At 42.7% G+C, this 25,398-nt stretch overlaps 1 protein-coding gene across 1 annotated transcript in view; it reads right to left on the bottom strand.

The window, feature by feature from the left end:
* MYO10 (myosin X) overlaps window positions 1–25,398 on the bottom strand; it is a 181,006-nt gene that overhangs the window by 108,196 nt on the left and 47,412 nt on the right. The window contains exon 2 of the mRNA XM_033154368.1: window positions 21,574–21,672. Within this exon, the coding sequence (XP_033010259.1) occupies window positions 21,574–21,672 (99 nt within the window). The remainder of the gene's footprint in view (window positions 1–21,573; window positions 21,673–25,398) is intronic.

Raw genomic sequence — 25,398 nt, 5'->3', positions numbered from 1 at the left:
GAAAAGAGCAGAGGAGAGGTTGAATGCACTCAGACACAGTCTACGATTGCTTGGGGAAAGCCCTGGAGAGGAGGGGGCATAGGCAGCTGTGGGGACCTTCAGTCTCAGCAACTGCTTCAAGGGAGCAAAACCTACCACAGATGAGTTGCTATGCTCATTAGGCCTGACAGAAGTCTGTGCAGATTACTGTTATTTTTTTCGTATTAAAAGAGTTAAAGTCAACTTGCACAGTGTGATTTACTGCCGGCTCGCTCCTGGCAGCATGAGGATTGAACTGTTCACATGGTCTCTATAGCATTCTCGTTCTTTTATACAGCCTTTTCGAGAGACTGGTGGTTTTAAGGCTGGAAGACCAAAAAAAAAAAAAAAATTCTAACTCCCCACCAGGTGTGGTGCCACCTTCTCTAAGTTCTGGAGTCTCTATCTCCAAGCACTTCAGAAAAATTCCTAGTGACCAGGATACCAACAATTTCTTTTCATTAGCTACCATCAAAACATTAATCGCCACCCTGGGCTACTAGCCAGTAACTGTTCTTACAAGGAAATGAGTCTGGCCATTGACATCACACATTCCATGCAAAAGGTTCCCCAATTGAATCACAGGTTAGGACTTCTCTGAGAATCACAGGTAAGGATGTTCAGTTTTAGGGGCTTGATGAGCACTGCCAGTCAGAAAAGGCAAGACTCTGACCCCATACAAGTCAGCTGCTTAGATTCAGACAAAGCAAACTAGCATGAAATACAGCGCTGTTCAACTCGCTGCTCCCATTTGTACACCCGGTTTCTCGATATGCCCCTAAAATATGTGAGATTAGCTGTAATATAGAAAGCTCAGCACAAAAGAAAAGTCTGCCTTGGAATAACTTTTGATGCCGAAGGCTAGCAAAAGCATTTTAGGGAAAACTCTAGAGATCACGAGGAATGCAGTCAAAAAAGAAGCTGTAAATAAAGGAAGGTTTTATCAGTCCAAAAATGGAGGGGGAGGGAAAATCTGGCATAAAGAGCAAAGGTAAATCCCTCTGGTTCAAAAAATATATATAGATGCATATAAGCCATTTGTGAGCTCTTTATCCCCACAAATCTGTGGAATCTGAAACCCTTAAAAGCCCCCTGTCTGCATTCCTTCAAATAATAAGGGTTAAACTTAAGTTCAACAGGAAATATGGTTAGATTATCCAAGCATGTTACTGAGAACACTTTAAAGCTACAAGAAACTGATTAAAATCAGTCCATCCTTTCTGATTGGCCAGCCCAGGAGCAAAGGTTGTGAGATGCTCACCAAGACACCCTTTAAAATAGCATCCCTCTTGATCTGCCCTCTCATATTGCTTTTTCAATTACCCCAAAGCAATTGCGGTTTTACAACAAAAAATGAGCAATAGGTTTCCTTGAAGATCGTGCCCAAATATTTTATATCAGTCCAGAGAGGATACCCCTCGCTGAATATTCATGGCCAAGGAATCTTGCAACTTAAACTGAAGGAGGAAAAGCAAAAAGGAAAGGCAAAATCTAGGCATTCACCCCCCAATATTACCTGTATGCCGTCATAGGCCCATTAGCCCATAAGCACTCTGGCTGAGGGTTTGCCTTTCAAGTAACATATCACATCCAAAAACCCTTTACACTGCAATGAATGGAGTTCTGCTTCATTTATTCCTTTGAAAGCCCAACTACTGGCCTGATGCTCTGCAGCTGAGAAGCGAAACATCATTGAATGGCAGCATAACCCTATCGCCCTGACCACCCAGTGCCAACAGACTTATGCTAGGGTTTCCAATGTGGCATCTACAGACACTACAATGCAAGGACCAGAAGTTGGCACCAAATGATCACATAGCTTGGTGTTACATTTGAATGGGTACCAAAACAAGTTCCATTATATCTTGATTCTCACCACCAGTTTGCTTTCCTTGCACCTTCTAGCAAACCAGCAGGGAGGTGCTAAACAGCTCACCGGTTCCTTTAAAGGGCCAGGTATATATGTATGTGTATATATTAAAATAATTTCTGAAGCAGCCCACAGATCAGCGGGTGCTGCAGACAAAACCAGAGAAAGATGTTATGAGAGATTCTGAGCACATCGCCAAACTCGGCGTTTGGTTTTCCTTGAGAAATCCTCTTTAGATTCCAGCTGTGATTGCAGGATGCAACAACTGGAAAGGATTAATCATGCATCATTTACTATTTCAGGATACCAGGTCAGGGTGTTTTTAAAAGATTGGAAGCATTGATTTTATACTGATTCTAGTTTTCTCCATTTCCCAATCCTTCTACAGTAATGTGCCTCCCTCAACCCATACAGCCTGTTTCATGTATTTTCCATAAATATCCATTTTCCATAAATATACCACAACATTATTACAGTGGTACCTTGGTTCTCAAATGCCTTGGTTCCCAAATGCCAAAAACCCGGAAGTAAGTGTTCCGGTTTTTCAAACATTTCCTGGAAGCCAAACATCCGATGTGGCTGTCAGCTATTGTTTCCAGGGCATCTGCACCAATCAGAAGCCGCGCCTTGGTTTTCAAACTTTTTGGAAGTCAAACAGACTTCTGGAACAGATTCAGTTTGGCACTTTTGTTTTTGCTATTTATTTTGCGTTTTTGAGGCTTTTTTGGTCAATTTGTTTTTGTGACTGTGTGGAGGCCAGTTCAGCTACTGATTGGTCGATTGTGTGACTGCGAAAATGCATAAAAGCCCTCCATCCAAACAATGACTATCATCAGTGCAGGTAAGAATTTTAATATTTTTTTAATAACCTACAATACTGTCTTATTTATTTTATAGTACAGTACATTGATCACTGCTTTCATTTTATGGATCAATGGCCTTGTTAGACAGTAAAATTCATGTTAAATGGCTGTTTTAGGAGTTCTATTTAAAAGTCTGGAACGGATTAATCCGTTTTGCATTACTTTCTATGGGAAAGCGGGCCTTGGTTTTGGAACGCTTTGGTTTGGAACGGACTTCCGGAACGGATTAAATTTGAGAACCAAGGTACTATTGTAATGCAAGATTGCATTGTAGGCTTATCTGTCTCTAGGGCTGCAACGAGATCAAATGGAACATAGGTGGCTTATTGCAATGTCTATTTCCAGTCCATGTTTCACAAATCCAACAATCTTTCCTCCTTCTGCCAACACCCGTATTTCCTTTTGCATTCTTACATTCTACTTCCTTCACGGTACTCTTTAATTATGCTTTCCAGAAGAGACATGCAAGCAAAACAAATACAGTGGCCTCGGGTTTCAAACACCTCGGGTTACAAACACTTCGGGTTACAGACTCTGCTAACCCAGAAATAGTACCTCGGGTTAAGAAGTTTACCTCAGTATGAGAACAGAAATCGCGTGGCGGCAGCGGGAGGCACCATTAGCTAAAGTGCTACCTCAGGTTAAGAACGGTTTCAGGTTAAGAACAGACCTCCGGAACGAATGAAGTTTGTAACCGGAGGTACCACTGTATATAAAAGGGTTCAGAACAACAGACACCAAATTTTAATTAAGTCACATTCCAATAATCAGCAATAAATCTTGCCAAAGTACGCATGTCCCAATCTGCAGAAGCGACTCAGCTGACAGTTACTTGAAATGCAGAACTAATATCCCTTAAGACATGTGTTGCTATTGTACAACTCTTAAGAAAACCTACCTGTCATTTATTATTTTATAGTAGGCTGGTTTCCTTGTTGAGGTACCTGTTATTCTGGTCACACTCTTTAGAGCTCTCTTCAAATAATTGCCAGATCATGTATATTAAAGGCAAGGTCCTTGATCTACAAGTTCGTCAGTTGGGTGCTTGGAATGGAATTAATTTATATCTGCATCTTTAATTTTGGGCTGCAGGCTAGTCTAATAACAATCACTTATCTTCTAGGCTGCATCTCACTACAGCAGACGGAGGAGGAGGAAATTGGGTTGCAGAACTGCTTTTGCTTCCTCCTTTCCCGACTTGCCTAATTTTTCTGAGTCGGCATCTGAATAAAATAAAATACTGCAAGGACAGTGCCCAGATTCCCCATCCTGTAGCAGATTCATGCACAATACAAAATGCAACACTTTAGCACATAGGAGTGAGTATGTAAACGTTTATCCCATCCTTGCTGCAGAACAAAGTACTTATTCTTCCAGCAGCTCAAGCCTCACTCGTTTAAGTATCTGCAAAATGGAAAATAAAATTTATATCGACGCAATCTCTTTATTTCAAGCTCTCTTGTGCACATTCGGAAACCCAAAATGGGATGGTGGCTGGGTAATTCCAGGGCTCCAGATCCTGTTTCGCAGCAAAAAGTGGGCTGTGCTTGTTTAGGGAAGCTTTTAATGTTTAATAGACTATTGTATTTTAATATTTTGTTAGAAGCCGCCCAGAGTGGCTGGGGAAAAGCAGCCAGATGGGCGGGGTATAAATTATTATTATTATTATTATTATTATTATTATTATTTGATATATTTAAAGATATGCACCAGCCAAGGTGCTACATATTCACCCTCCAAATCCTGCAAACATTTGCACACATTCCCAGGTTGCACAAATGGTCAAATGCAGAAAGATCCAAGAGGACAGGTCACCTAAACTGAAAGGGGGGGGGGGAGTTTGATTTCCTTGTCCTGCAGACAGTTTTATGTTGAGAGTCCTTCAAGAAATTAAGACAAATGAACAGTGTGTCATGAAGGCCCATGTTAGCCCAAGCCAAACCTATCCGAGGAATGTTATTTTATTACCTTAATCACAAGGTAGGCACAGGACTTGAGCAAAACCTCAAGGTTGATGCTATGAAGGCGGGAATCCTGGGCCACATTCAGGAGGGTCTTAAACAGAGCTGCTAATCCTCTTTCTGAAAAGGTGGACGGTGCCAAAAAAAAGTAGCTCCCTTCCATGTGAAAGAGCTCAGGAGAGGCTCGAGTATCTTGCTTTAAAAAAATAAAATAAAATTATTTTAAACCAACTGTAACAAGCACGTGCAAAACAATCGAGATTGGCTAAAACAAAACAATGATGTAGAGCAGGGGTCAGCAAAAATTTTCAGCAGGGGGCCAGTCCACTGTCCCTTAGACCTTCGGGGGAGGGCAGACTAAAAAAATTTTCGGGGGATGAACAAATTCCTATGCCCCAGAAATAACCGAGAGATGCATTTTAAATAAAAGGACACATTCTACTCATGTAAAAACATGCTGAATCCCAGACCGTCCACGGGCCGGATTTAGAAGGCGATTGGGCCTGATCCGGGCCCCCAGGCCTTACTTTGCCTACCCATGACGTAGAGTCAGGCATAATGCACACAGCGTCTCACAAACGAAAACATTCCTCCTTCTTTTCCGCAGTCACAGAAAAGTTCCGAAGTCATACTTGGAGGTTTGTCCCACAGCTTTAGTCAACACTGATATAGTGGTGACCTCCTTTGCTCCTCCTTTTTTTGTGTGTGCCAAAGTTGTTGAGCTATTTTTTTGGCAAAATGGCAATTTCGGGCTAGTTTTAAGGACAATCAGCAAAAACAACATTGCCGACATGGGTGGCCATACGTCTGGATTTCCCCAGACACTTTGCCGATTTCCACCCAGACAGCTTCCGACTTCAGCATTCCGGGTCTGTCCGGGAGATTTCCCCGACGCATGACAACCCTTTATGCACAAGAAACTGAAAATCTGCAGGCTGTTGGTCAATAGAAAATTAATTATCCAGAGGTTAACTTGATTTGGGTGTGCAGCTCGGGGGGGGGGGAGGGAGTTACTCCCCTGGATCTTGCAATCGGTAGTTGTCACAAAAATATAACAGACCACTGCAGAAGTGAGGGAAAATACATTGCTGATGTCTACAAATTCCATGTTTTGGTAAGGGTTTCCTGCATTTTATAAGGCGCATCTCACCTCCTCCATAAATAAATTAGTCCAAAAATAAAAAAGCCTGTGGTCTTTTTTGAATGTACGCATGTTTTCCAACCTATCCCAAATGGCACCTTAAACCTAGGTTATGGGCACAACAATGGACTGTCTAGGCATGCTTTTTTATAACAAGAATACAAAGCTGAAAATGAATGAACTGCAGTTAAAATATTGTGTTTATTTTTCACATGGTCCAGTCCTTCCCCTGCCCAACCCCCTAATATTCTTAAGAGGGTCTCTTCTCCAGTCTTCAGAGAGTAGATGGAAGTGGAGAATCAGGATAAGAACCTCCTTTCCTTCCACTCTGCAGTTTTAATCTGAAATCTCAGGCGCAGTACTGCGCATAGAGCTCAGAAATTGCTCGTGCTAATGAAATTCCCTGTCGCAAAATGCACACAGAACTATGGGAGTTTTGAACACTGATTAGCATATATTTGACACTGATGACAGATGGCCCTCCCTCCATTAACTTGTCACAAAAGTAGTAAGGAGCTTTGTTTGAATACCAAGGCGTTTTGCAAATAATAGGTTTTTGAGAGTCTGCCTGCATAAATCTTTATTTCCCATCTGTGTACAAAACTGAATTAAAATGAAAAGGTGTTTAACTTTTGGATTCAAGCCTTTTTACAAAGTTTATATTTCACCAAAACACAAATCTTCAAAAGGTAGTTTCTGAAAGCCATTAAAATGAACTCAGCCGGCAAGCTGGAAAAGCACTAATGGGCACTGAGTGGGAAACTGTGAGGATATGTATGTCTCTCCAACACATAAATTTAATATACTGAATTCAATAATAAATAAAAATTACATTACGGACATTTCCTTAAATACTTTGGGCCACTTTGGGGATGAATAAAAGGAAGATGGACTCCTCTTCACCAGTAAGAAGAAATTTCATTAGAGTCGTAACAAATACAAATTCATCTCCTTCTGAAACCTCAAAGCAATTCTTTTAAGCAATGAAAAAGCAGTCTTCGGAACTCAAAGTGACTTTTGGAAAATTAATTAGGAGTTTTCTTGTGGAAAGATGACTTATTGAGCCTACATAAAACTTACTTTCCCATCGGCTGCAATTAATTTACTAAGGAGCTTGCTCAACTAACTGACCTGCCCGCAATGTTTGCATATGCAAATAGAGTTGCTAAAGAAATCTAATTTAATATTAGTGGTTTGCAGTAGTCAGGATTGTTCTGAAGGGGCCCAGCAGAAACAAAGAGAGACTTATGCATCCCTCTTAAGTCAGCACTAATGAATGGGGCCTCCGCGTATAAATTACAGGTCAGCTTAACAACCACCTTCACCCTCGCTATCAAAATATTTACAGCAGGCATTTAAGGGCTCACGTATCCCTGTTTCATTGTGAACAGGCTCCTCTAAAAAATTACAGGTGCTGTCGGTCTTGCTAGAGCAGCTGTTTGCTTTAAGCTAAAGAAAATGGGGTTCAAGACTTTCCTGGCACATTTTAGATCTTACGCAGGCTTAAGAGGCAAAATGCTTGCAATTAACATGTCACAGTTTGCAACCGCTGGACAAAAGATCATTGTGTAACCGCTATTTGTGTTTTTTCCTACTGGGGAGAGGGTCTACGGGCAGGGAGACAAAGACTGTTTGGGCACTTGAATTTGAGGGATAAGCTACCAAGAAGTTTCCTATACAAACTCCAGTGGAATGACTGGGACCCAAACAGGTACATAAAGGTAACGCAATCCACAACCCATAGGGCGACGTAGGGAGGAATTATGACGGTACAGTGGTACCTTGGTTTTCTCAAACGTAATCTGTTCCGGAAGTCCGTTCCAAAACCAAAGCATTCCAAAACCAAGACGGGTTTTCCCATAGGAAGTAATGCATAATGGATTAATCCGTTCCAGACTTTTGAAAACAACCCCTAAAACAGCAATTTAACATGAATTTTACTATCTAACGAGGCCACTGATCCATGAAACGAAAGCAATAAACAATGTACTGCAGTCACACCACCAATCGATCAGTAGCTGAACTGGGTTCCACACAGTCACAAGAAAGAGCTGCAAAAACAATAACGCAAAATAAATAGCAAAAAGACACAGAGCTCGGCGTAACACTCAAAACGGAAGTGTGGCACTCAAAACGGAGCACGTTCGGCTTCTGGAAAAAGTCCGCAAACCGGAACACTTACTTCCAGGTTTGCAGTGTTTGGGTTCCAAGTTGTTTGAGTACCAAGGCGTTTGAGAACCAAGGTACCACTGTAGTCGTGACATGGCGCCTGGCAGTTATTGGCTGCACTGGCAGCACCACAGAAGGGTGGGATGAGCAGAAGGACCCAGAAGAGGAAGAGGAAGCAGGGGCCAGAGCATGGGCGTACCCAGGGAGGGGCAGGGGGTCCTTTACCTTTTTTACCTGCTGAGTTAAGCAATCAGATAGCGAGTTTGGAAATAACTGGTCAAATCACTGGCTATACGTCAATAGCTCTTATAATATGGACGGAGACCCCATGGCCCTCCACATATTGTTGGATGTTCATCTGCCCCAGCCAGCAATGATCAGTGGTCAGGAGTGTTACAGTGCAGAGTCTTAGGAAAGGATGGGCAGCGTTTCCCCCCATCCTTTCCTAATTCCGCATTTCATGGTCATAATTTGTTTCTGGCACTGCAACCCTAGGCATTTATTTATTTTTATTTTTACTCAAAATGATTCTGCTCTTCAGTGAGATTGAGATTTAAGTAAGGGGACATCCTGCATCCTACAGGAAAAGTCCGCTTCCTGAGTTATTTAGCATCAAATAACTGCACCATCGCTGCCTTAAAAAAAAAACATAACAGCAGCCATGCCCTTTCCTCCGCACGTTTTCATTCTTAATGCGGACCTTTGTTTATTTTTCTCTAAACCACAATTAATTTCTGCTGGATACCACCAGCAATTCTTCCTTATGCAAACTGGATGGCATAGTAATTTTGCTCTTGTTTAAGCCAAGCCATATGTTTCTGTGACACCCAAAGCACTGAACAATAAACCTGACCCCACATCCATAGGAATTTTGTAACTGTGGTTAACATTTGAAAACAGATGACAACAATCATGACACAGAGATGTTGGGGGGGGGGGAGCCGGAATGGTTTGTTTTGTGTGAACAACTGAAACGTGCCCTAAATCGCTTAAAGAGCATTTAAACTGCAGTCTGTGTACATCTGCTTTAATCTTAACACAAAAGCAACTCCGCTCTCTTTAATGCACACGTAAGAAAAGCACAATAAAAGAACAGATGGGGGTTTCTTTTCCAGAAAACCTACACAAAGGATGGAAATGTTAACTATTTGTATCAGTAAACACTCAGCGCTGTTTGCTAGCACCAAAGGATAGAGCACAGATTAGGCAAAGCAATAGATTAACACGGCAAACTTCCAAGTTGCTGAAAGAACTTTCAAATTTCACAGAACCCTTGAGCAGCAATCCTGTGAACATTCAGTGGCATTTACTTCTGAGTAGACATAGGCTTGCACTGTAGACAGTGGCGGGGAGGGTAGTGCCATCAATTTTCATAGCACTATAACATAAGCAAAGAATTAATGAGTTTTTGGTTTAAATATGGCATAAAAACTCTATGAAATTTGAAGGGCTGCTTGTTTATTGAATTTCCCCCCAAGGAACTTAGGAGCAGCATTTGTGAGGACCCGAATAGCAATCTAGGGAACCTTCATGGATGCTTTTTTGCACCCAGACTCAACATACTGACTGCACCACCACTGGTCACTTAGGGACAGTATTTGTAACGCCAGACACAGTTGGTCCATTAAAATTATCATTTGCTTTTTCCACCCACATGCCTGATTGAATTGGACTAAGGCTCAGAACTATGCACAGTGATGTCACTCCTGCTTCTTTACATACGAGGATGCTTCAATGCACCTGTAAAACAAGAATAGGGTGCTAATTTGGGGGGGAGGCAAAGACTGAACAGGTAAGGACTACTGAGCCTTAGTATGGTATTGGTGTTCCTTCTGCAGGTTTTCTCTGGTGCCTAGCCAGAGAATGGAGAAAGTGCCAGGTGGAGGAGCCAACCCTAGCAACTGCCTGCATCCCTCTTTAAATAGCACCCCATCCTCTGTTTTACATATGAATAGGGGAGAAGACTATGCTTAAAGACACAGGCCTGCTGTTGCTAATTTTCAGGCAAATTAGTTTGGGCTTAATGCCTGAAGAGGAGGAGGTGTGATTTGTAAGATAAAAGGAGCATTTGAAAAACAAAACAAAAAAAACCAAGCTATCAAATCAAGTGCCATCCTTTATTTTGCTATTGGGTCATGTCCACTGTTGTTTAGGATTTTAAGGTAAGATTAAAGGGGCCAGAGAGAAAGATAAATTTAAAAAATGCAAATGCATTGGGAAGACAGGACATATATATCTTTTGAATCAATAAATGTACGGAAAACACATTTAAAAGGTTGGTCACTACTGCTAGATTTTGGTAGTGGTATATAAAGATCAGAAATGAGCAGCCTCCATCCTTGACACAAGTGTTTTGTTTTTTGTTTTGGCAATATGCTACATGTGGCCAACGGCTCTTTGTGTGATGCTCATAAGTTAATCTACAGGACAGAATAGAAGGCAAAGGAATACAAGCACAATGCGACACTTCTAAGCTAGGAAGAGCAATTGGATTTAGTTCAAAGAAACTGAAGGGGAAAATAATAACCACAAAACCCGACAGGACCAGTCCCTTTCCTTTGTCCTCTTCCTTCCCAATGACCCCTCAAAGTTCTTGACCTCACAAGTTGGGAAGTGATGAACAGGCCTTTTCATATCCTGCAAAAGCTATTCTGAAACACTATACAAAGCCTAGAATGTACAAAAAGTTGGGTCAGTCTCACTAACTGTGAAGAACATATGTTCTTGGCCATTGTTACATGGATTTGATTCTCCAAGCAAAACCCAGCTAACATCTGCTGTTTTCTCTCACACACCATAGTGCCCGACACTTTGGACTCTTGACAACCTGCCTGGAGGTGTAAATAAGATAAACTAGAGTACTGAACCCTTAAAAGCTCTAGCATTTATTCCACACTTGATCTAAGCTTTCAGCCCAAACAATACAGCGAGATTCATCTTCCAAAGCTGGCACATGGTTCCTTCAAGGAGCTGAGAGTGTGTGGGGCTCATGGTTCTACATTGCCCCTTTTATTGCCCCCTCTCATTTTATCTTCACAACCACACTCCCAAGGTCAACCAGTAGGCTCCAATTGAGCGGAAATTTGAACACGGGTTTTTATCTATATAATTGTTAATATTGGGTAGCTGGTAAAGGTAAATGACCCCTGGACGGTTAAGTCCAGTCAAAGGCAACTATGGGGTTGCGGTTCTCATCTCGCTTCAGGCCAAGGGAACTGGCATCTGTCCACAGACAGCTTTCCGGGACATCTGAAGGCAGCCCTGTTTAGGGAAGATTCTAATGTTTGATGTTTTGTTGTGTTTTTAGCATCCTGTTAGAAGCCACCCCGAGTGACTGGGGGTGGGCCAGGGCAGGTGGGTGGGGTATAAATAATAAAGTATTATATTATGATGACGATGACGATGACGATGTGGCCAGCATGACAAAACCGCTTCTGGCACAACAGGACACCATGATGAGTGCCAGAGTGCATGGAAACGCCGTTTACCTTCCCGCCACAGTGGTATCTATTTATCTACTTGCACTGGCATGCTTTTGAACTGCTAGGTTGGCAGGAGCTGGGACAAAGCAATGTGAGCTGACTCCGTTGCAGGGATTCGAACCGCCAACCTTCTGATCGGCAAGCCCAGGAGGCTCAGTGGTTTAGCTTTCTGAAATCCACCTTTCTTCAGAGAAATTTAGTAGTAAAGGTGCTTGCTAGGCATGAGATGAGGTGGAAACATTAGCATCACAGTTATGAGGGAAACCAAAGCAGGAACAACTGCAATACCTTGATTTAACAGCACTGTTTGATGTTCTGGCAAAGCAAGCCGCATTCTGAGCAGATAATGTCAAATTCCCAGCCACTTTAGGCCCTTTCCTAAATAGCTGCTATTCCTTCCGCAGCTCTCTCTCTTGTATGTCTAGGTTGACAATTTGAGAGCTGTATAGCCTTTCATAGGGACAGGGAGAACAGTGGTTGGACTCCCAACTCTCCTCAGCCCAAGGCAGCATGGCGAACCATCAGGAATGATGGAAGCTATAGTCCAGCAATTTCTGAAAGACCATGGCTACCGGATCTGCCCAGATAAGTAAAGTAAAGTAAGTAAAACAAGAAGTGAACCTCAAAAGCAGTATCTACTTTTGTAATGTGCACAATTTTTTGGGCAAAGGGTGTTTAAGGAGATAACAGAAATCACTGGGTTAAAGCTGACCAAAAGCCCAGAGTTAGCACTATTATCAATTTACGATGGGGTGGAAGGTTCACAGGCGAGGAAAGACTTGCTCACAAATTTGTGGACAGGTGCACAAATTATGATAGCTAGGAAGTGGAAGGGGCAAGCAGAATACAAAATGGAAGAATGGTATAAAGAGGTGTGGGGTATAGCTATTAATGATAAATTAACATGAGCTTAATAGCTTAATAGCTATTAAGCTTCGGTCCGCACAATTAGGTGGCTCCTGATCCTTCTTTTGATTTACGGTAAGTATTATAATAATCTGAATTGTTGATTTTTTAATTAATTTCTAAATTTATTCTTTTAAAGCAATAATTATTAATTTTAATGTACTTTAATTTTAATACGGCCAACCCCTTTTAGATCAAATCTCAGATCAATTTTAAATTGCATTTATTATTGATTCTGTATGTATCTTTTTGTGTGTGTTTGTGCTGGTCGTTGACCGTAATAAAGTACTTACTTACTTAACATGAGCCATTAAGGTAAGACGGTGAATATGCAGGAGAAATGATTTTGAGGAAATATGGAGGATGTTTGTAGAATGTGTATCGTTAAAACGGAAAGAGGTCAAACCATCGCAAGATTTTGGGAGGTTGGATAGTTACAATGGAATGGTATCGTGGGTGGGGTGCACATTTTTATTCTTTTTATGATTATTAATTTGTCAAAATAAAAAAATAAAAAGTAGTATCTTAAGGAGACGACTCAATGACTTTTAACAAAATATCTCCAAATGCTCCTGCCTCGAAGGGTGTCCCTCAAGATTTACAATTCACACAAGACTTGGCCTCATGGGTGCCTGTTGCCACCATCTGCTTGCGAGCACCATCACCAACAAAAGCGAATTCACAAGAAAGAAAAAAAGAGGCTGGGCTCTCCCGAATAATAAACTTTATTTCCCCCTCCCTCACCCGCTCCCACAAATTCGCAACCAATATATAAATATGCAGCGATTTCAAGCTAATAAGATGTCACTCTGGCTGAGCGGAAACATCTTAAGTTCAATTCCCAAGGAGAAAGAAAGCAGAGGTGGAGAGAGGGAGAATCTACAGGTGCCTCTTATTTAAGGCAGAAGATCCCGGACTATGTCCCTACTTGGCAATGCACAGCTATGAATGACTTCTTTGTTAAGTGAATTCAGGGGAGGGTTTCTGAATGACAAGCTCTTTCCTAGTGATACTTACCATCTGTGGTTTTGGAGGGGGGCAGCGGGAAATGTGCATGCAAACACTCTCATTCTCACTCACACACAAGAGTACATTTCTGAGGTATTATGTCTCAGCTGCTTCCATTTAGACGGTCTGGCTTGGAAAGGGTCCGGCCCCACCAACGCTTTCTGTACATTAGAAGACATAATTTTAAGCATTCTTGCAGCTTGATGTTACAGATGCTAATCAGGTTGTGGTCATCGACTAGACCCCCAACCAAACTGTGGCGAGTTATTCCATTACGGAGTTATTTTCTTTCGAGTCAGATCTTGTTATATTCAGAGTGAAGGGTGTATATTCCCCACCCCACCCCCATCAGAGAGACGGAAAGAGAGAACCCATTTCAGAAATCCCGTTTCATTATGTCGCTGTTGAAAACAAAATACCTAAAAAAGAAAAAGAAAGGCAAGCTATCTTTGACATCATGCATACAAACAAACTCTGGGTGCCAGGAACCGAACTCCTATTATATTCTCTGAGGAAGGGCAGTAGCTCCAGGATAGAACATCTGCTTTGAATGCAGAAGGTTCTATGTTTCATTTCCAGACAAGGCTGGGGATGTCCTTTGTCCAAAACCTCTAGATCTCAGCCTTGGGTTGTTGGACTACAACTCCCATCATCCTTAGCCAGCATGGCCTGTGGTCAGGGAAGATGGGAATTGCAGTTCAAGAACATCAGGGGACTCAAAATTGAGAGAGGCTTCTCTAGAAGCACAAATAGGTTGTCTTTAAGTTAACCTCAGGCTACAGTCCTATGCACACGGGCGGGAAAGGTAAAGGGGTAAAGGACTCCTGGAAGGTTAAGTCCAGTCAAAGGCGACTTTGGGGTTGCAGCGCTTATCTTGCTTTCTGGGTGAGGGAGCTGGCGTTTGTCCACAGACAGCTTTCCGGGTCATGTGGCCAGCATGACTAAACCGCTTCTGGCACAACGGGACACAGTGATGGAAACCAGAGCACACAGAAATGCTTTTTAGCTTCCCGCCACAGCGGTACCTATTTATCTACTTGAACTGGTCTGCTTTCGAACTTCTAAGCTGGCAGGAGCTGGGAGAGAGCAACGGGAGCTCACCCTGTCGCAGGGATTCAAACCACCGACCTGCTGATTGGCAAGCCCAAGAGGCTCAGTGGTTTGGACCACAGTGCCACCCGTGCCCTATGCACACTAAATCCCACGGAACCCAGTGTGACTTATTTAAGGACTTTCCAGGTTTCCATGGAAGCGCTGCTTTACAAAACAGAACTATAATATCCACTACCAGAAGAATCAGTTAAGGCCAGAGACTAAAATTTCTCTAAGGATTTCATTTTAGAAGCAAACCACATTTGTTACAAAATCCGGTATAATTCTGGCTGCTCATCCTGCATAGGCTGCCACTGCCATATTCCCCAAAGTGAGGATTCGGAGTTCTTTTCTTGTACAGTATTATGGGTCAAAACTTCATTCTGTCAGTTAAAAAGGATAGCCACACTCTCCTGGTTTCATAATACAACAAACAGGTCTGCAAATAAGAATTTAAAAGTTTCTGTTTCTTTACTTAAACAAATACCGTAAGGTACCGTATTTTCTGGCATATAAGACGACTGGGCGTATAAGACGACCCCCAACTTTTCCAGTTAAAATATAGAGTTTGAGATATACTCGACTGCAGATTCTCCACCCGGCGTATAAGACGACCCCTGACTTTTGAGAAGATTTTCCTGGATTAAAAAGTAGTCTTATACGCCAGAATATACAGTATATATCAGTAACCAAGATATAGATCAGTAACTTCATAAGGTGTGTGTGTGTGTGTGTGTGTGTGTGTAACGGCCCTCCAACAGTGTGGCTGCCATTGTTTTTTTAAAATGTAAAGCCATAAACATTATTTTTTATCATGCAGGAAAATTGATTACGTAGGCTCCCAACAAAAACGACTACATCAGCTTCCTTTGTACAGAGATGGAGGCAATGGAAGTTCTTTTATAAAAAATAATAATAATAATTTGTATTTGATTTTACAAGTGTAGAATTGTAACAAAACAAAATACACATCCATCAAGGCAATGGAAGTCCTTGATGCCCTATGTTACTGTCAGTTCCATCTGTACTTTCACAAAATAAATTTGGATGGGTTTTTTTTTGCTAGATATTCCAGTTGCAGCATCGACACCTCCTAAACGCCATACCAATGACTAGTCTCAATTTTATTCTCATGTCAACAAGCCCCTTGCAAATCCTGAGAACCGAATTTCCAAAATAGTACAGTACTTAGTTTGATTAAACTTTTGTGTTTAGCAAGTAGTCTTCCTGTTGCAAACCTCCCTAGCAATCAAATCGAAGGCTGGACTGGCATGATTCACCCAACCGTTTGAACCTTGGTCTGCCTAACTGAACCTTCCACTCTTGGTTCATTTTCACACATTTACCATAAAAAATGACAATATTAAGATTAGAATTGGATGCTAACCCACCATGCCCATTTCACCAAGCCTCCAGCAGTTGTTTGTAGGCAACTAACCTTGGCGACAGACTGAAGGGTGTTGTGTATTCAGCTATGTTGCTGAAAGGCAGATAAGTTTATATCAAGACCCTGATATGGTTCTGTCCTCAGCAAAGAGAACATCTGTCCCGTTATCAGCTCAGCTGAAAGCTTTCAACATCCCCACTCCACAATATCCCCTCCCCAAGAACAAGCAGCTGAAACGGACTCAGGAGTTTGCAACTGTAGAAAAGCTGACCTTGCAAAAAACAAAACAACAAAAAAAACAACCTAAAACCCTAGGAAAGCTAAATGTGCTGCAATACAATTTAGAAGACCAACATAAGAGAGGGAGAGAGAAGCCAAACTGTATTATTGCTGGTCATGCATTTCGTTTCCACTTTCCTTCCAAACTGCCCCACAACCAAGGACAGCAAGCTTTCAATGCCAATGGCCATTCTGACTAGTCTCCCAAGGAACAAGAAGACAGATCTCGGAGATGCTACCTCCTGAAAACCTAAAAATCAAAACCTTTCATAAACAGCACCAAACTGCTGAGGCTTATGTTCAGGAACCTTTTGAAAGAGTTGTTCGCTTTCATCCTTTGTGTTTGATGATCATAGAATCATAAGAGTTGGAAGGGACCCTGAGAGTCATCTAGTACTGTTGTTGTTCAATTCAATTTGTTGTTGTTCAGTCGTTCAGTCGTGTCCGACTCTTCGTGACCTCATGGACCAGAGCATGCCAGGCACCCCTGTCCTCCACTGCCTCCCGCAGTTTGGCCAGTCGCTTCGAGAACACTGTCCAACCATCTCATCCTTTGTCGTCCCCTTCCTCCTTGTGCCCTCCATCTTTCCCAACATCAGGGTCTTTTCCAGGGAGTCTTCTCTTCTCATGAGGTGGCCAAAATACTGGAGCCTCAGCTTCAGGATCTGTCCTTCTAGTGAGCACTCAGGGCTGATTTCTTTAAGAATGGATAAGTTTGATCTTCTTGCAGTCCATGGGACTCTCAAGAGTCTCCTCCAGCACCATAATTCAAATAATTATAATTCAAATAATTCATCTAGTACAACCCCCCTGCGATTCAGGCTCAAACCCACAACCTGGAGATTAAGAGTCTTGCACTCTAATGACTGAGCTAACAATCGGTTGCCTTAAGGTAAAGTGGCTGGGGAAACCCAGCCAGATGGGCGGGGGTATAAATTTATTATTATTATTATTATTATTATTATTATTATTATTATTATTATTATCATCATTATCATTATCATTATCATTATCATCATCATCATCATCATTATAATATGTGTCATAACACCGTTTTGTATGCAACCTGTTGGTGTCCCACTGGCTGCCTGTTGACCATGAGTTTAACTTTCCTGACGTAGAGACACTTCCGTAGAGACACTTCTTTTTCAACTTTGGCACTGGTTTATTTCTAAAAGTGGAATAGATGGCATGGCTAGCATTTAATATAAATCCTGAAAGTGTTACATGTACAACAGTAGGGCATGCCTGGCCTGGCCGGTATCCAGAGCGGATAAAAATCAATGATTTAAAAAAAAATTAAACAGATTTTTTAAAAATTTAAATGGAATTTTTTAATAGGATTTTAAGATACAATGCTTTTGGAGGAAAATTCTTTCTAAAGATAGTTTTCTATTTAAGATACATTATAGTCCAAAGGCTATTAATCAGGAAATAAGGATTTGTTTTAAGTTTTGCATATGTGCTAAAATCAGTCTAGTTTATAACAAAAAAATGTTTAACCACCAGTTAACAAACATGGATACATATGCTATAATGTTATTGTTTTAGTTAAATAAATGTTTAATTTGTATTAAGCAATTTCTATAAAGTACCAGCAGAAAAGTTGTCCAATATAAACAGTTAACTTATTAACCTCACAATAATTTCATAACTATCGGTCTATGTATTTCTAATACTATAACCAAATCAGCAATTTTTTATATAACTGTAAAAAACTACTCTGAAAATTTATTATTCCAAAATGAAACCTTTCTCTGGTTGTAAATAATAAAGATGATACCAGCAAGAAGGTGTCTTTCTGTTAAAAAAAAAGGGGGGGGGTTAAATTAAGTCTTACTGACTAGTGATTTAAATCGTGATTTAAATCAAATCCACCCTGCAATTCTCGCCCAAATAATGATGAACTCTGCCTTTAACCTCTTCCCCCTCCATGCAGGTTAAAACAAACAGCATCTCTGCCAAAGCTCAGATTCTCCTACATGGTGAGAATAACTTCAACTCGCCAGTCTCCCGTTCCCAGGGCGCATTAATGGGCTTCTCAATGCAGTCATTTTATCATAAACACCTTTAAACTTTTCTCAGTGATCAGGCTTGAAGCCAACAGAGAGTACACAAAAATTAGTATGTCTAACTAGTGCCAATTACTCGTGCAGCTGGAGCTCCAAACTGTCTAGAGCACATTGCATGAGCCTGCCGCCAGCAGGCCCCATACACAAGAACTCAGATTCAGGAGACCTGCCACCCCCAAGTCACAGTTTTGGGATAGGAGTGCTCCTTCAAAAGTCGCCAGTGTTGATGAAAGGTTCCAAATGTAATAAAAGCAGTCTGGGAAATGATATATAATGAGATGAAAAAAAATGTTTACATTAACTTTTTTTGGGGGGGGGGGAACCAGAGGCTTTTTTATTAGGGATTGTAGGTACAGATATTCCAAGGGAGCAGAAAAGACTTTTTATGTATGAGACGACAGCCGTCCAGATGCTATTAGCCCAGAGATGGAAATAAGATAAAGTCCCTACCAGAGAAGAATGGCAAATCAAACTGTTGGACTACGGCAGGGGTTGGCAAGGTTTACTGGCCATGCGGCAGTTACTCCCATGGAGACCGTCTGTGGGCTGGCGCAGCACAGCGCAATGCCAGAAATTGTGTCTGCGCATGTCCACGGCGCCACAAATCCCTTCTGCACGTGGCCAGACGCTGAAAATCAGGCCTGCGCAGAAGCGTTTTTCGGCGTCTGGACCTGCGCAGACGCGATATTCGGTATCTGCGCATGCGCAGATGCGATCTTCGTCGCTGCTTGGTGAGTCCCCACACCGCGCTGGTTTAGTGCGGCCCGGGGGGACTCGCAGAGTGGGTGGCTCGGTTCGGGACGACTCGTGGGTCGGTAAAACGGTCTTCGTTGGCTGCATCCGGCCCCTGGACTACGCCAAAATGGCAAAGTTGACTTATGGAGCGAAAAATACTGTATTTACACACCACATACACACACACATTTAACTTTCTTGTGGGCAAAGACCCATGTGCCTATTTTTGCAAAAAACTACTCTTTATAAATGCACCAACAGGTGACATATCAATAACAACAAAAGGACCAGAAATACACATATTCTTTTCCAAAGTTAAGTCATCACAGCTCGGGAGTAACAAATCCTGCATCTCTGGGGAGGGATGAAGTGCATGGCGATATTTCATTCTGCTTTCTGCTGCCTTTTTTTAACAGCAACTGCTATCGGATTTTGTGGTGTTGTTTGATTTATTTTGTTTCGCATTTTTATTGCTGAGGACAAATTTAAGGTTTACTGTGTGCCACTTTGGGAAGCTTGAGCAAAGGGCAGATCGCAATGACAAGCACCTCAAATAAATAAAATAAATCTCCCGACAAGAGCTAACGCCACAGAGAGCCCCTGGCTCCTTTCAGAAGCAACCTGAGAAGCAAGCCTGAATTTACTATGTCTAGAAATGATCTGCTCAACACGGAATAGGTTTTGCATCCATTTCTTTGTTAAAGGTGCAGGATGAAATTAATGCAACAGGACTGTGTGCATTCTTCTGTGTGTGTGTGTGTGTGTGTGTGTCCCATGCTTATCCCCGTCTGAATTCTGTTGCTAAACAAACAAACAAAATCTTTAACCGTTTGCAAAAGGATATGGTATTTTGCATGCTTTATAGAGCCTTCTAAAGTAACTTTCAATTAAAAAATAAATATTTTCACGGAAGTGAGCAAGGGAGGGACAGTGCAAAGAAATTGGAGTCGGTGAGTTCTGTAAAGCAAGACTGTGCAAACTGCAACCCTTCCAGCAAACAGCCCAACGGGTATGCATTATGGCCTTACAGATGCTGCCAGGCAGGCAGCAAAAACAAGTGGGTTACTGAGCCACAGCTGGGCTCCCACAGTTTAAGTACAACTTTTTCAGAATCAGTTAGAAGCAGATTTCTCTTTCACCCCCAAAGAGAAGCACTTTCAGAGGCATATGTGTAGGAACCGTATTGTGGGATGTGATCCATGAGAAGCAGTCAAGTACAACATTCCTTGTAATGCTAGAGAAGACATGCGAGGGAATGTTTGGTCCAGCCAGTCAAAACTTCCTGTTCCTCCTGGCTGGAGCATCCTTCCTTCTGCATGTGATAGAAGGTGGGCGTGACCTAACCTGTCCAGGTAACAAAAGGACAAGTCACGCAGCACCCTTCCTTCTTTTTGACTCCCTTCTTCGTTTGACCAGCTTTTAGCTAGGACTGCACTGCTAGCTCTCAGCTAGCAGAAGCACTGGGATTGTTCCCCCCTATGGGGTACACCCACATGTACATATTTGTAACTAAGTCTGCCTTCAGGAATCCAACTGTGAACTGATGTGAGTAAACTTTTATTGACTTTGAATAAGATTGTGGCATCTACAGTGGTGCCCCGCTAGACGAAAATAATTCGTTCTACAAGTGTCTTCGTAGAACGAATTTTTCGTCTAGCGAAGCGGCAATGCAGCGCAGAGGTTTTCGCGCTAAAAAAATTAATTTCGTCTTGCGAGGCAGCCCCATTGACTTTTTCGTCTTGTGGGGCAGCTTCCGCTAGACGAATGCCGTTCGTCTAGCGAGTTTTTCGTCTAGTGAGGCACCACTGTATTCTTTTAAGAGGCATTCAAGGGTACTTACCAGGAATGTACAATTCAATCCGAGACAGGTTGAATTATATAATAGTGAGAGGCTCACACGAACCTGCAACCAGCTATCTGCTGTGCTGTGCTGCTACATAAAGGAACTTGCTAGTGCAAGTTAGGAAGGATATTAAGAAACAATATATCCTCTCTTGCCACCCTGAACGTTCCCAAACGTACGCCTTCCAAGGTGCCTGCCCCTGGGGTTCAGACCGGCAGAAGACTATCCCAAAGCAGTGATCCATACAGAGATGGATGGGGGGGTAGCAGCCTTCCTTAAATGCAGGTCAGAAGAAGTATTGCACACACCCCATGAAGGCTGAGAGGGCGGAAGCAAAAAGCAGAGCAGTAACTCATGCAGAGGCATAGCAGGTAGACTCCTCTGCAATCCTCCGTGGCTCACAGAAGTCTTCCTTTCTCGCAGTGCCCTAGCAGGGTTTTTTATTCTCCACAGCACACAAGTATGGGGATTTTTGTCCCAAATTGACCTCCTGGCTGAATACCTTTATGGCAAAACACACCTTTGTCACGATGGAGAGCTAAATCATTAAAGATGGTGGTAAAATAAATGGGGGGGGGGAAATGTACCAACTCTAGAGACAAAAGATTGGTTGAAAAGAGTGGAATAAACTAGGTATGAGAACACTTCAGCATTTAGAGGGGGAGAGTTGCTAGCACACTGAATTTTACTTTATATATATTTTTAAAAAATAAATAAATAAAAAGTCTTTACAATAGATATATTTACCTGGCCATAATCCGTCCTGAACACAACAATTCCCTCCGCACAGGAAATTACAGTACTTGGATAATGCTGGCCATTTTCTCGCAACCAAACCCGTGCTCCCTAGAATGAGAAACACAAAAACACAGGAATTAGCAGTTTGTACACCCAAATGTAAAGCAAACACCATGACTTTTCTTCTTCTGTTTCCCGCAAGCAGCCCACGCAGGCAGAGTCAGATCCAGTCGTGCGACTCGCAAGAAAGATGGAGATCACCCCTCAGTGAACATATGGCTGTTTTTACTCAAGTTACAATCCAAAAAGGATCTGAAATAAGTGTATCGGCAGCCGTAAGCACAGCTGAATCCAATTCACCGAGTCACATATGCAAAATTGCAAGTGACATTCAAATTTATGGCACAATGCATGGGCTCTCTCCAAACTCTTAAAATCTGGCAAGCCTTCACAAAAACAAGTCTCCTGCTTCACTGAGGTGCATTATGAAAGAAAACTTTTGATTTTTTCGTGGCTTGAGAACAAACATTCCAGCGTCCTCCCCACCCCCCTAAGAAAATGTAAAGGAAAAATCTTGAGCAGGGGGTGGGAGAACAGCAAGACAAGCTTTCATTTGTACGCCAAGGGAGGTAGTTTCAGATCATCTCTTCTTACTCAAAGGACATGGATTGAAATTATATAAATATATACAGCACAAGTACAGGGCTGGCCATAGGCAGAATGTTTTTAGTATGCCTGCATGATGGTGCACGCACTGAACTTCGCAGAATCCGAAAACTGATATACAGTATATGTGAAAAAGCTTTTAAGGGTGAGAACAAGTTTTCAGTTCTCGTGTTTGCAGCAGAAATCTTGAAAACCATTAATGTTGCCTTTCCCTTCTCCCCTTTTCTTCATCCAACCGGTAGCGACACGTTAGAAGCTCAAGTAGCAATTTATAACCAGTTCTTTTAAACGTTTCTTATCTTAATAATAGAAACAGTAACTGAAAGGCGGACGTCATTTCTCTTTTAGTAAACATTTAAAGATATGAGTGCCCTTCGGATTAGTGCACACTTTGTGCGTGTTGCGGCCTGCATACAATGGGGACAATGTTGGGTTATATACTTTGTTATCGTCTCTCTGCTCGGAGAGCAGAATCAACAAGCCTGCTGGAGAGTTTGCAATTCGCTAACTTCAAACAGCCACGAGCACCTTCCACGTTGTCTATACAGAGCTGATGTATAATCTCTTGAATGCAGCTGGGGTAGCTCAGTCAGCAGAGCACGAGAGTCTTCATATCAGGGTCATCGGTTTGAGCCCCACCTGGGCCAAAAGTTTCCTGCATTCCAGGGGGCTGGGCTAGACGACCCTCATGGTCCCTTCCAACTCTACGATTCCATGACAAGGTTTTCAACCCTTTTGGTTCCATGGTTCCCTTGACCAACTACCTTCTTTCTGCGGCACCCCGTGGGGCTCAGGAGCCCAGTTATGTCACCCCTTGCCTGCAGAGCTGGAAGCCTCTTTTTCAAACACTCTCCCTTGTGGAGTGGCACCTCAGCCTCCTCTCCTCTCCTTGCGAATCCTTCAGGCAGCTGCAACAACCCCAGACTGGAGGAGGAGGAGGAGGAGGAGGAGAAGAAGAAAAAGAAGAAGAAGAAGAAGAAGAAGGGGAGGAGGAGGAGGAGGAGTTTGGATTTGATATCCCGCTTTATCACTACCCAAAGGAGTCTCAAAGCGGCTAACATTCTCCTTTCCCTTCCTCCCCCACACAAACACTCTGTGAGATGAGTGGGGCTGAGAGACTTCAAAGAAGTGTGACTAGCCCAAAGTCACCCAGCAACTGCATGAGGAGGAGCGGAGATGCGAACCCGGTTCACCAGATTACGAGTCTACCACTCTTAACCACTACACCACACTGGCTCTCAGATGCCTCCTCCCACTGCCCCACAGGGGCCTGGGAAGAAGATTCACCCAGCCTTAGTGGCCCAACAGAGACTGGCCTCCAGGCAGTGACCACTGCCACCCCAGTCTCTGAGACGCCTCGGCTCCTGGCAACCAGCACCCCCTGGTCAGCCCCAGAGGCACCATTCGCCTGCGGAGCACATTGTAGCCAGGGCTGCTGCAACAAACAGCCATGCAAGCCTTTGGGGGGCAGAGATGCAAGAGGGCATCAAAGGAATGAGGGGAGGAAAGAGGGACAGAGGCCAGCATTGCCCACAGCACCCCTGACCATCATTCAAGGCACCCCAAGGTGCCACGGCACACTGGCTGAAAACCACTGTTCTATGCAATTTCTCAAAACCAGTGGGCTTCTGAAATCCTCGGAGCCTGCCAGTTTTATGAATGATTTTATAGATGCCAAGACAAAACACAAGAGAAGGGCAGAGAAGGTTATTTTGTGTATGCCGCTACTGCGGCCCATGTTTTGTTAGCCCCAAAATGGAAAACGAGCGAAGTCCCAACTAAAAAATAATGGCAACTTAAGCTAATGGAATATCTGGGGGGAAATTGTGTACACTTGAAAACGTTGGCAGCATTAAGATAAATTCAACAGTGTAAATAAGTTCTGATGGGTGTAATAATGGAATGCTGAATGGTTCAGTTTATGTAAAATATGTAGGGATTTATGGTATGCGAAATGAACCGTGGAAAGAGAAGAAGGGAAGTCATTGATATTTTAAGGATGTTTAAATGAGTATTCAAAATTGTAAAACAGAAAATTTAATAAAAATTACACGTGCACACACACAAACAAAAGATAAGGGCAGTGCTATTTGAACTAGGCAGATTCTTAACTGAGAATCGATCACAGTCAGTCCATCCTTTGAAAAACAAGACTTTAGAGCCACCTTGTTCAAAAATGGAAACTAGTCCTTCCATTTTGGTCACTGTAATCTTGGTTTAAGGAGCCATTTGGCGCCTAGCTTACATATCTGAATTTCTAACACCTAAGGGAAGACAGAACGAGGAAGATCTCCCTCTTCTTCCTGCAGTTTTTCAACGGGTCCCCGTGCATATTTATCATGACCATTGCAAATGGGAAGAACTCAGCTACCACATTGACATAAGTGGACCAAACAACCATCAACAAGCATACATGTTGCCAAGACATTTCCCTTCACCTGAAAGAGTCAGGCACTTGTGCAGGCAAACACTTGCTCGGAGACTGGCTTGTTTCTGTCCACTCAACTCTCTCCCTCCAAGTTCAGGCAGCCTTGGCTGCTGACAGAGCAATAGGGACAGCAGCAGTAGCTGGAGAGATAAAAGCTGACGGACACTTGCAGCTGCCTGTCAAAGTCTGGCTGATTCGGTTATCGGAAGACAGCTGCTGCCTGGGAGACACAGCTGCTTCCCTTCTCTTTGCCAACTGGCTCTTTTAAAAATAATAATAATAATAATAGAATAATAATCACAGTAGTTGCCGGAAGTTGAGCTGGGCACCTGGGCTGCACCTGGCTCTTGCAGTGAGATGCGTACGGGAAAGCACACAAACAGCATTTCCCACCCTTTTGTGATCACTGGTCTCGGTCTGAATTGCCGTCCTTTCACTCGTCACCCAAAAGGCATTTCTCCATTTAAGGATTCCCAAGAGGTCGGTGGCAGTCGGCGTCACGTCTCTCACAGGGTATTGATCAATTTCCTTAAAAAAATCCCAATTCAACACTGGAGAAAACATCCCTTTTAAAAAAGGCACAACTACAGTGGTACCTCGGGTTAAGAACTTAATTCGTTCCGGAGGTTCATTCCTAACCTGAAACTGTTCTTAACCTGAAGCACCACTTTAGCTAATGGGACCTCCCGCTGCCGCTGCGCCGCCAGAGCACGATTTCTGTTCTCACCCTGAAGCAAAGT

This window comes from Lacerta agilis, chromosome 7, assembly GCF_009819535.1.
Source record: "Lacerta agilis isolate rLacAgi1 chromosome 7, rLacAgi1.pri, whole genome shotgun sequence".
Lineage (NCBI taxonomy): Eukaryota > Metazoa > Chordata > Lepidosauria > Squamata > Lacertidae > Lacerta > Lacerta agilis.
Note: the sequence above shows the minus strand (reverse complement) of the source record. Positions and strands in the feature narration are given on the sequence as shown.